The sequence below is a fragment of the Sus scrofa genome, chromosome 1 (genome assembly GCF_054392235.1).
Source record: "Sus scrofa isolate SSC_HxYL_T2T_F1_AM1 chromosome 1, Sscrofa_HxYL_maternal_Yorkshire_Landrace_v2.0, whole genome shotgun sequence".
NCBI lineage: Eukaryota > Metazoa > Chordata > Mammalia > Artiodactyla > Suidae > Sus > Sus scrofa.
Window position 1 is genome coordinate 92,550,096 of NC_139383.1, and position 11,690 is coordinate 92,561,785.

Genomic DNA, 11,690 nt, shown 5'->3' on the forward strand with positions numbered 1-11,690 from the left:
TGCCGTTAGCTGTGGTGAAGTTCGAAGATGAGGCTTGGATCTGGTGTTGCTGTGGCCCAGGAATAGGCTGGCAGCTACAGGTCTGATTAGACCCCTAGCCTGGGACCTCCACATGCCACAGCTGCAGCCCTAAAAAGGAGAAAAAGACAAAATAAAAAAAAATAAATAAATAATATTGCTGGAAACAGACTCCAGTGTTCTTTCCATGTTACCTATAAAGACACAGAAATACTGGAGTTCCCGTCGTGGCTCAGTGGAAATGAACCTGACTAGTATCCATGAGGATGCAGGTTCGATCCCTGGCCTGGCTCAGTGGGCTAGGAATCTGGCGTTGCTATGAGCTGTGGTGTAAGTTGCAGATTTGGCTTGGATCCCACATTGCTGTGACTGTGGTGTAGGCCAGCAGCTACAGCTCTGATTTGACCCCTAGCCTGAGAACGTCCATATGCCATGGGTGTGGCCTTAAAAAAAAGACCAAAGGGGGGGGAAAAAAAGAGCAAGAGAGTAACATTTCATTGTATAACTTCTGTTTGATTTTTTGCTATGTACAAGTATTACCTGTTTCAAATTTTTTACAAATAAAAAAATACCAATGGAGTTCACATTGTGGCTCAGCAGTTAACAAATCTGACTAGTATCCATAAGGACTCAGATTCAATCCCTGGCCTCGCTCAGTAAAGAATCCAGCATTGCCTCAGCTGTGGTGTAGGTCACAGACAAGGCTCAGATCCTGCGTTGCTGTGGCTGTGGTGTAGGCCAGCAGCTGCAGCTCTGATTTGACTCCTAGCCTGGGAATCTCCATATGCTGTAGGTGCGGCCCTAAAAAGACCAAAAAAAAAAAAAAAAAAAAAAGAAAGAAAAGAAAAGAAAAGAAAAGATACCAATGAGTTTATGTTCTCCACTAAGTTAGCTTTCACAAGGCATACCAATTGAGGACAGGTGTTCCTCAAAAAACCTGTAGAAACAGTCTTAACTAGATAAGTGAATGCCCTGAATGTCTTCTCATGTCTCATTGCACATTAGAATTGTGGGAGGTGTTAAGTAGGAATATTGAACAGAACCATGTTAACAGATACACTGAAAGGCCAAGAATGCTGGCTATCACAGTTTGGTGAACAGCAGATCCTCCTCCTCTGACTCCAATACCACCTCTTTTTTTTTTTTTTAGACTAGGCTACCTAGATCTGCTAGTAAAAGCTTGGACTAGCTTTCCGGTCAGATTATGTGGGTTTCAGTGCTGCTCCACTGAGCCCCAACATACTTGCAGAAAAGACTTCCAATAAGTATTAAGTGAAAAAAAGCAAAGTGAAATACTTTTCTGCAAAAAAAGTGAAACTTAAAAGAAAGAATTTATGTCTGCATTTGCTTATTTTGCATAAATTATCAATTGCCTACAGGACCTCCATCTGTAAAATGTGGGTGCTGAGATTATGTTAAATATTGCAAATACTAGAACAGTGCCTGGCACCCTGAAGTACCATTTTAGGTGGATTTTCAATCCAAATAATTCCCTGGCTCAATCACATTCTAAATACCCTTTTATAAATCATGTTCAATTGGCAGAGGCAAGATGAAAATGCAGCAAGCCACAGCAAAATGTAATTACTTAAAGCTGCTCTAAATTAGGTCCAAAGCAGAGTGATTAGCCAATACTGAAAAGATGCTTGGTGAACACAATTACTACAGAAATATCAAAGAACTATAACTGGTTTCCCTTTTACTAAGTACATTTATTTAGTTACTGCCAAGATCCTTTTTCCCTCCTTTTAGGGAAAACAATGTATTTTAACAGCTTGCTACTCTAAATGGTATAAGCAACTTTAAAGAAAATCTTAAGCAAAACACAACCTTAGAGTGCGACCCCAAAACACATTAACAAGCCTCAACAAAGTTACTGTTACCGGTTTAACATCTAAAGTTAGAAAAAGGCATACTGTAACTGCTGTAACATCGTGGGGAAAAAATGCGCTAGAATTATACTCAAAACAGAGAGTCTGGGGGAAAGGTATCCTTTTTTTTTAAAGAACAAGATTTGCTTCGTCTTTCAGAGGCCACGCCACGGTGACGGAAACCGTCCGGCACCCCAAGCCACGTGGGGTTCTCGGCCTCCTCCCAGGCGTTTCCTTCCGCAGTCAGAGGACCGAAGCGAGTGACCTCCAGGAGGGGGCGGGAGGGGACTGGCAACCCCGGTCCCAGGGAGCGCAGCCCGCACGTCCCCGAAGGCGCCGCAGACCCGCGGATGCCGGAGCGCGCGGGCGGCTGGAGGCGCGGGCGCGGGACAGCCTGTGGGGCCCCGCCCTGACCCCGCCGCCTTGGTCGTCCTGCCTAGCTGCTAGGGTGCGCCCCCAGCCGCGCGGGCTTCCCCGGGACGCGCGTTCCCGCCTCCCTGAGAGCATAAATGTGAACCCTGCGTGGAGAAAAGGCTTTCGGACAGCGTCTAACCAAACTCACAGTATGGCTCGAGTTCCCTCCAGTCCCCCCAAATCTCAGCCATTTTCGGAGCGTGAGCAAGACCACCCCAGTCCTTGGTGCCCAGCAGGTTATGTACATAAATCAAGAACTAATGCAGAATTTTGCTGTTCCATAGGTGCTATTGGAAAAGGATTCTCTATAAAGTATTTATGAAGTGTACATGCTCTTATCTGAAGGCGCAGGGCCTTGGGAACAACTTTTAATGAACTGGGCGTATTTTACAGAAATCATTTTTCTCACTTTTTCTAAACTAAAATTATACTCGATGCTTTTCTTTCTTACCAAAGTCCATTTTCATCGTGACTTTTCTTAGATTAGATGTTAACTACAACTCTGGATTCTATGTAAAACTTTGAAATATTCAACTTTTGTATTTAGTCTTTGCTTCCTTCCCTTCTGTCACTAAATAACTATTTTTTTACCGTTTTCAAAATTTTCCCAGTCCTAGGGTATTATGTCCAACAATGTACAAACCTAAACTATTGGAGGTATATGGAAAGAAAGCATGGTAACCAAACGGAAAATTTTAAATCTAGTGTGGCACTCTGATCTTAATCTGAAATAGCACTATGCAGTTAATATAACTGTGGTAAACAAAATATGGCTAATTGTGGGAATCTAATTCCAAAGAGACTAGCCATTAATGTTTCCAAGGCAATAAATACAAACAAAGGTATTTGAATTATTCTATTGCTAGTGATTAGTTTTCACTATTTTTTTTTTTTTTTTTTTTTTTTTTTTTGGTCTTTTTAGGGCCACACCCATGGCATGTGGAGGTTCCCAGGCTAGGGGTCCAATCAGAGCTGCAGCTGCTGGCCTGCACCACAGCCACACAGCCACACAGCCACAGCAACGCCAGATCTGAGCCCCACCTGCAACCTACACCACAGCTCATGGCAATGCCATATCCATAACCCACTGAGCGAGGCCGGGGATTGGACCTGCTTGCTCAGACTCGTTTCCGCTGAGCCATGATGGGAACTCTATTCTCACATCTTTATCTTATTACAAACATGGACTAGCATATCAAGATAATTTCATCCCACATATATATGATTGGGTAAGTTCACTAGGAAAATGAATTGTGAAAAAAAGAATTTGTGAAAAAAAAGCTAGAAATATAGGCATTATTGAAAAGGCTTTCATTGCTAGAAAAAGATTAGTTATATATGTTCCTAGAGAAACTTTACATGGCTTAGTTTCTTTCATGAAAACGATCTCAAAGTTCAAACAAGGATACGAACTTTTTTTTTTTTTTTTTTTTTTTTGGCCTCACTTGCTGGCCAAAAAAAAGACCAGGGATCAAATCCCATCCCTGCAGCTGCAACCTACACCACAGCTGTGGCAACAGGAAGGTCCTTAACCCACTTTGCCACAGCAGGAACTCTTAAACCTGAATACAAACTCTTAAACCTGAATTTTTTTTTTTTTTTAGAAATTTACATCTTGGGAGTTCCCGTCGTGGCGCAGTGGTCAACGAATCTGACTAGGAACCATGAGGTTGCGGGTTCGATCCCTACCCTTGGTCAGTGGGTTAAGGATCCGCTGTTGCCATGAGCTGTGGTGTAGGTCGCAGGTGCCGCTCGGATCCCGCGTTGCTGTGGCTCTGGCGTAGGCCGGCGGCTACAGCTCCGATTAGACGCCTAGCCTGGGAACCTCCCATATGCCGCGGGAGCGGCCCAAGAAATGGCAAAAAGACAAAAAAAAAAAAAAAAGAAAAAAAAAGAAATTTACATCTACAAAGAATGGTAAAAGATACAGGAAAACTATTTCAGAAAACCTTTTAAAAAGAAAATAAGCTATTGGATGGTGAAAAGAAACTAAAAGGACTGGAAAAACTAGATTCTACAATGGAATAGAAAGTAAGGAAGCACCATACAAATTTGCTTTTAACTACTTCCCATTGCTCTATATATTAGTTTCCCTTTTCCAATTAGATTGTGGGTTTCTTCCCCCAAAGGAAGTATTTCTTTTGCATATGCTTCGGAGCCACTCTTAGCTCTGGCCACATAGTAGGTTCTCAAATATTTGTTGATAGATTGGCTCAAAAAGTTGCAGTAGTGCTCTACACGTGGAAGAGACGATCTAGTAATTAGCTCATTTAAAATAAAGGTTCCTCTTTCTTCAGGAATATTTTTGAATATCTGCCTGATTGCCAACCAAAAAGGCCTCATCTTGTCTTGCCCTGGATTTATGCCTAAAATGCAGTCACAATGGATAGGACGACAAAAGATGAAGCCGTTTATTCAAATGGGATAGGCCATTTTTGAGAAACAGTGATTTCACAGCAAACGTTGGAGTAGTAAATTGGGTGGATAAGCTTCCTGGCGCTGTAGATCTTAGTCTCTACTTGAGATCGTGTATAAGCACTGAACTCAAAAAATTCTTTTTAGGTTTTTCATGCTTGCAACCAAGAGTATACACTGGAAAAAAAATGTTAATAGGAGGGTAGACACACACTCAGGGTCTTAAACGTAATAAAATTAGGATTAGAAGTAAAGAAAACTGTAGTACTTAAGTCTATTCTAAACTCAAAAACTGGACGTCTGGAGTACCACGTGGTGTGTAGAACGAACTTAGATAAAAGAACTGAATGGAAAAAGCCAAGAGGTCAGCGCAGGAGCCTGTTCGCCAGGCTGTTGGTCAGCAAACTGAGCCACTCGCGGATTCTCGGCCCTGAAGACCGCCCCGAGGCCCCTGCCGCCGCGGTTCCCCGGCCTTTTACGCCTCCCTCTCCAGCCGGAAGGGGCGCGGACGGCAAGGGCGGTGGAGAAGCCCCGGCAGAGGAAGCGGCTCCAGGGGTTAGTCCTTAACCTGCGAGACCGCAAGACTGAGGACCGGTGGGGTACTGCCGGGTAAGGGCTCCCATCTCGGTCCAACTTTGCAGTTAAGCTACGACCGGTTCAGGGAAGATTCTGGACGCCTCCCCGCCGCCCCACCCCCCAGCTGTGCGGAGAGTAATTCATACAAAAGGAGGACTCTCCTCAGCCAGGGAAATCCCAGGGACCGTCGATAAACTCCCACTAAACCTAGAACCGAGTGAGCGCTCGACCCCGCCTCCCACCCACCAGCAGTCGTCATCCTCCTGGTTGAGAGGAGCATGCGCCGGGCGCCGTGTGCTCGTCAGTGGGCTGAACGCACATCGCCCACGGTCCCCGAAGATGGGGGGAGGGGACGGCGGTGGAACCGGTGCCGGGTGGAGGTGGCGCGGGGTAAACTGGGAAAGTGGTGTCGTGTGCTGGCTCCGCCCTTTTCCCCGAGGGTGGGGGAGGACCATATATAAGCGCCGTGGTCCCCGCGAACGTTCTTTTTCGCAACGGGTTTGCCGCCAGGACACAGGTGAGTACGGGTGTGGCCTCCGTCCGCATGGCCTCCGCCGGTGGCCACGGCCTTAGCGTGCCTCCCGGCCCCCCGCGCGTAGAGGGCTCTGCGCCCTGGTCCTGATTCCGAGCTGCGGGCGGGGGGAGGTGGAGAACTCGAGGCCCTCCGCTCTCGCGGTTCCCTACCGCGTGCCCGGTGGCGGCCTGCTGGGGCGCCGTGGCCGCCGCGTGCGATCCGCGCCTTCGCGCCCGCCCCGTCTGTCTTCGCGCTCGAGTTCGGCCGGCAGCCGCGTGTTACTGCCAGGGCGGCCCAGCCGAGGCCGCCCAAGGTGGCCTCCGTGCCCGGCGGTCCCGGGGCAGACGGCCGCGGCGGGGCGGGGCGGGCGGTCGGAGACCCAGCGCCCCGCCCGGGCGGGCTGCGAGCGCGGAAAGATGGCCGCTCCCGGTCTCAAGATGGAGGACGCGGACGGCGGGCGGCGCACAAAGGGCCGGGCGGTGCTGCCCGCGCCGCTTCCCGGGACTCGCGGCCCGGGTGGGGGAGGGGCTGGGCGCCGGGGCGGCCCCGTTCGCTGGGTGTAGGCCGGGCAGGGCCCGCAGGGCGCCGGTGCTAATGCTCCCTGGAGTTTGCCCTTGGCTGTTGGGGTTGTGCCTGAGTCTCCGGTCGTCGGGACAGTAGTTTAAAGAAGGTTTTTGTCGTCTTAGGTGTCGTGAAAGCCATCGCTAAAAGCTAAGCAAAAATGGGAAAGGAGAAGACTCACATCAACATCGTCGTCATCGGACACGTCGATTCGGGCAAGTCCACCACTACTGGCCATCTGATCTACAAATGCGGTGGGATCGACAAAAGAACCATCGAAAAGTTCGAAAAAGAGGCTGCGGAGGTCGGTAAAGTAACGTCAGCAAATTAAGTGGTAGTTCTCTAAAACTAGTGTATATCTGACTTGAACTAGTACATTGCAAAGTTTGCTAAGTGGCTTAACTCCAGCCAAGTTTAGGAGATGGAAGTGAAACCTAGCATTGCTTCCAAGTGGGACTAAGGAGTTTAGTTACCGAGTAACCCTTCTTAATCCCTGCAGATGGGAAAGGGCTCCTTCAAGTATGCCTGGGTCTTGGACAAACTAAAGGCTGAACGTGAGCGTGGTATTACCATTGACATCTCCCTGTGGAAATTCGAGACCAGCAAGTACTACGTGACCATCATTGATGCTCCAGGACACAGAGACTTTATTAAGAACATGATTACAGGCACTTCCCAGGTTTGTAGGATTAAGAACTCCTGAGAGTAACATTTTGAGTTATCTATAAATTGGCGAAACCATGGATCTGTCCTTTTTGGAGAGGTTTTCACAGGGTGTGGCCTTTTTTTCTTTTTTAAAGGCTGACTGTGCTGTCCTGATTGTTGCTGCTGGTGTTGGTGAATTCGAAGCAGGTATTTCCAAGAACGGGCAGACCCGTGAGCATGCTCTTCTGGCCTACACCCTGGGTGTGAAACAGCTCATTGTTGGCGTTAACAAAATGGATTCCACTGAGCCACCCTACAGCCAGAAGAGATATGAAGAGATTGTAAAGGAAGTCAGCACCTACATTAAGAAAATTGGCTACAACCCTGATACAGTAGCATTTGTGCCAATTTCTGGCTGGAATGGTGACAACATGCTGGAGCCAAGTGCTAATGTAAGTGGTTTTGATGAGTTCTCAAAACTTAAGTCTGGGAAGGGATAAGTTTGAAAACACTAATTGATGATCTTGTGTTTTAGATGCCTTGGTTCAAGGGATGGAAAGTCACCCGTAAAGATGGCAATGCCAGTGGAACCACACTGCTTGAAGCTCTGGATTGCATTCTACCACCAACTCGTCCAACTGACAAGCCCTTGCGCCTGCCCCTCCAGGACGTCTACAAAATTGGTGGTAAGTTGAACGTTACACTCAGCTGGTATGGGTTGCAGTGATGTTTGTCTTCATACGAGATAATTATGCTGTGCTGTGAATACTTCAGGTATTGGTACAGTCCCTGTGGGCCGAGTGGAGACCGGTGTTCTCAAACCTGGCATGGTGGTCACCTTTGCTCCAGTCAATGTTACAACTGAAGTCAAGTCTGTTGAAATGCACCATGAAGCTTTGAGTGAAGCCCTTCCTGGGGACAACGTGGGCTTTAATGTCAAAAACGTGTCTGTCAAAGACGTTCGTCGTGGCAATGTGGCTGGTGACAGCAAAAATGACCCACCTATGGAAGCAGCTGGCTTTACAGCTCAGGTAACACTTCAGTGACAGGTTTTTAAACTGCCAGAACCTTAACTGTCTAAATGTCTAAAATGTGCTAAATGCAAATTTTCTCCCTAAGGTGATTATCCTGAACCATCCTGGCCAGATCAGTGCTGGTTACGCACCTGTGCTGGATTGCCACACAGCTCACATTGCCTGCAAGTTTGCTGAACTGAAGGAGAAGATTGATCGTCGTTCTGGGAAAAAGCTGGAAGATGGCCCCAAGTTCTTGAAATCTGGTGATGCTGCCATTGTCGATATGGTTCCTGGCAAGCCCATGTGTGTTGAGAGCTTCTCTGACTATCCTCCTCTGGGTAAGAGTGCCTTTTTAGTGTAATTAAGCTTCAGTAAAAATGGAAAAGCAGTTATGTAGAGAAAGTGTTTCTCATGGTGATTTAATTTTTGTTTTAATAGGCCGATTTGCTGTTCGTGACATGAGACAGACAGTTGCTGTGGGTGTCATCAAAGCTGTGGACAAGAAGGCAGCTGGAGCTGGCAAGGTCACCAAGTCTGCTCAGAAAGCTCAGAAGGCTAAATGAATATTATCCCCAATACCTGCCACCCCAGTCTTAATCAGTGGTGGAAGAACGGTCTCAGAACTGTTTGTCTCAATTGGCCATTTAAGTTTAATAGTAAAAGACTGGTTAATGATAACAATGCATCGTAAAACCTTCAGAAGGAAAGGAGAATGTTTTGTGGACCATTTGTTTTGTGTGTGGCAGTTTTTAAGTTATTAGTTTTTAAAATCAGTACTTTTTAATGGAAACAACTTGACCAAAAATCTGTCACAGAATTTTGAGACCCATTAAAAAAAGTTTAATGAGAAACCTGTGTGTTCTTTTGGTCAACAGAGTAACTTCCTATGAAGGTAAAGGCTGGTCATAACCTATTTCTAGTGTTAAGATTTGTGGATGTTTTTTTCTGGGTATGAGCTTCATGTTTCTCAAGACTGTCTACAGAGAACTCAAATCTGCTTAATTACAGAGCCAAGTGTTGGCACAACACTTAATAGGTTAGGATAGATAAGCAAACAATGACTTTATGTAAGCTAGGTTGTAAGAACCTCAAATTGTGAAAGGTTATGTTGCATAAGACTATATAGGTTCATAAATTGAGTAAGTCAAAAGTTGTTTCCCAGTCATGGGGAATGTAGAATCACATTGACAGTACTGGAGTAATGTGGGGTTTCAATAGTATTGAGCTCTTACCCTGCTTGGGGCATCAAAGAGTCTAGAAAAAGTAAAATGCTGGAAGTGCACTTCCTGTTACTTAAGTAGAAATTCTGAATAGAGGTTTTTATCTAATGAACAAGGTTGGTGGAAGAGATTGCCATACTGAAGATTAAAGAAGCATTTTGAGGAACTATGGTGATAGAAGGGCCCTTTGCAGTTAAGTGTATGGTAGGGTGAAGAAGTTTGGAAACGTGTAAGTTAACAGCTGTTTACAACACTGCTTGCTGGAAGGTCAGAATCTGAAAATGGCTCAAAAAGGGTCATGGTTAATATCCTTGGGTGTTGACAACAATTGAGGGACCTGAGTTGGGGTAGTTAAGTCTGAGTACACTTGTGTATTTGATGAAGCAGTCTATAATTCTGTGATATTGGCTTGGCTTTTCAGATTAAAGGGAAATTTACCCAGCTGGAATTTTGGTGAAATCACCAGATGTATTCTATATGGCTTTTTTTGCTAATTTTGCTTAAGTGTCCAATTAAGTATGTAGATGAGAACTTTGCAGTTGGAAGATGTATTTTCCTTTATCACTTAACCAAACATCCCTGAGGCCAGCTCCACTTTCTTAGCCTTTGGTTTGAAAAGACTGAAGATGGAGACAAAATGGCGTTAAGAATTGCTGGCTGTCAAGTGGAGCTGATGGAACAGCAAATCTGACAAAGCTGGAGGATTTTAAATCCAACCCCCGCCCTTAAACTACAGAAAGTAACTCAGTTCTGAAGAGGAGCAGGGCCACACACAGTTGGTCTACATTGTCTATTATACCAGATTGTCTGATTTGAGCACCACCTACTGGTCACTACAAAGTAGGTTAAAGTAACTTCTCTAGGTTCAGAATGAAGTGTCTTTGGTTTTTGGGGGGGGGGGCTCCTGAGGTTTTTTACACAAAGTTGCCTTTCCTTTTATTTGAATGATAAAATTTGCTTTATAAAAAACCGCTTGATCTTAAACTATATTTTAGGTTGGCTAGCTGTTGAAATACAGTGTATAGGATGTATTAGAGATGTTGAAACTTGTACCCAGGAATTCTGGTGCGGTTTCAAGATAGGAAAATGGGAAAGGCATTCTGGATTAAGAGTTTTTAACACAGGTTGCCAGTAGTAATACATTTCTTATTTTTAAACTACTGTGGTTACCAGAATAGGCAATCTTGAATAAATTCGGGCCAGATCTTGACAGTTACTTAATCCCATTAACAGAATTTACCTCCCATATCTGGTGCATGAGCAGCTTAGCTGTCTGGACCAAGAGGGAGATAGATAAAATTTACTGTGAATTAATCAACTCATTCCCAAGAATCAATTCAGGTGAATAATTCCTTTGAAACTACCACAGACTCTACACCCCCCCCCCCGCCCCCCAGCCTATGCACCTGGCCAGGGGTAGAACCCATGCCAGGGCAATGACAAGGCCAGATCCTTAACTGTTCAGCCACCAGGGAATTCCCAAAAGGCATTAACTAGATACTGATTTAAATAATCCCCTCGACTCTCAAAACTACTGAAGTCACCTCAGTTTTTTGGATTTTTGTTTTAAATGTAATTTTTAAGGCAGAATAAATTGACCATACTACAAATTTTAGGAAGTGCCAAAGTATGAGGTTTGATGTAGCAGCAAGATAAGCACCTTAGAGGTAATTTTTTGTAGGTGGAGTTTTCAAGAGTGTGGCAATTAGACTGAAGGCTTGAGTTGTGATATGTAGAGCTTGATTTTTGGTAATTTGCAAAAAGGTATAAACAAAAAAATGTCAGGGAGGGACTATGAGTTTTATTTTTGTTAAAATGTATTTACCTTGGTTAACTTTGTGCTGAGCTAAGCACTGAGCTCATGCCAGAACAAGCTGTTCCTGGTTGTCTATTCAGTTCCTGAAATTGGCCACTGAAAGGTGATAACTAATTTCTTAGGTATCAAGATAACCTTTCATGTTTTTGATTGATAGGTGCTTACTAGTTCCTTTATCATGAAATGTTGCAGGAGTTAGTAGTTGAAGTTCTATGACCTGTGTGGTTTTTAATATGAAAATCTTTTTACTGTAAGATTTAGCTGTTTTTTTTTCTAATTACAGAAGAAATACATGCTTATTACAAAAGATCAAGAAAATGAAGTAAAGCATAGTTACATTTGCAGTATAATACATACTGTATACAATTAATGTTGCTGCATGTTGGCTCTAGTTTTCACTTGTATTCTGTTGGTAACTGGTGTACACTCTTCATTTTCCTTTTGATTTTCAATTGGGTTCCCCTCTCCATTTTTTGATAGTCTTGTGCTGTGCCTGAGTTTCTTTCAATTTTTTTCTTTTTTAATTTTAAGTGATTTTTATTTTTTCCATTATGGATGGTTTACAGTGTTCTGTCAGTTTTTTACTGTACAGCAAGGTGACCTGGTCACACATATGCATATTCT

The 11,690-nt window shown here is 44.7% G+C and overlaps 1 protein-coding gene across 2 annotated transcripts; it reads left to right on the forward strand.

Moving 5' to 3' along the window:
• The first annotated feature begins 5,190 nt into the window (after positions 1–5,190).
• Positions 5,191–8,881, forward strand: EEF1A1 (eukaryotic translation elongation factor 1 alpha 1). 2 transcript variants are annotated; one of them, XM_005654402.4, is made up of 8 exons: positions 5,191–5,327; positions 6,495–6,673; positions 6,869–7,048; positions 7,170–7,466; positions 7,550–7,700; positions 7,789–8,045; positions 8,134–8,368; positions 8,469–8,881. In XM_005654402.4, the coding sequence occupies exons 2-8, from the start codon at positions 6,530–6,532 to the stop codon at positions 8,591–8,593; spliced, it is 1,389 nt and encodes a 462-aa protein (XP_005654459.1). In that variant the 5' UTR covers positions 5,191–5,327; positions 6,495–6,529; the 3' UTR covers positions 8,594–8,881. The 2 variants fall into 2 exon arrangements, with proteins under 2 accessions (XP_005654459.1, NP_001090887.1); NM_001097418.2 differs by lacking the exon at positions 5,191–5,327 and adding an exon at positions 5,779–5,811.
• The last annotated feature ends 2,809 nt before the right edge of the window (positions 8,882–11,690 follow it).

Excerpts from the sequence above, each read along its gene's own strand:
- EEF1A1 (XM_005654402.4), top strand. The coding sequence starts at position 6,530 with ATGGGAAAGGAGAAGACTCACATCAACATCGTCGTCATCGGACACGTC. Across the intron at positions 6,674-6,868 it reads TCGAAAAAGAGGCTGCGGAG|ATGGGAAAGGGCTCCTTCAA; the intron begins GTCGGTAAAGTA and ends TAATCCCTGCAG. Across the intron at positions 8,046-8,133 it reads CAGCTGGCTTTACAGCTCAG|GTGATTATCCTGAACCATCC; the intron begins GTAACACTTCAG and ends TTTCTCCCTAAG.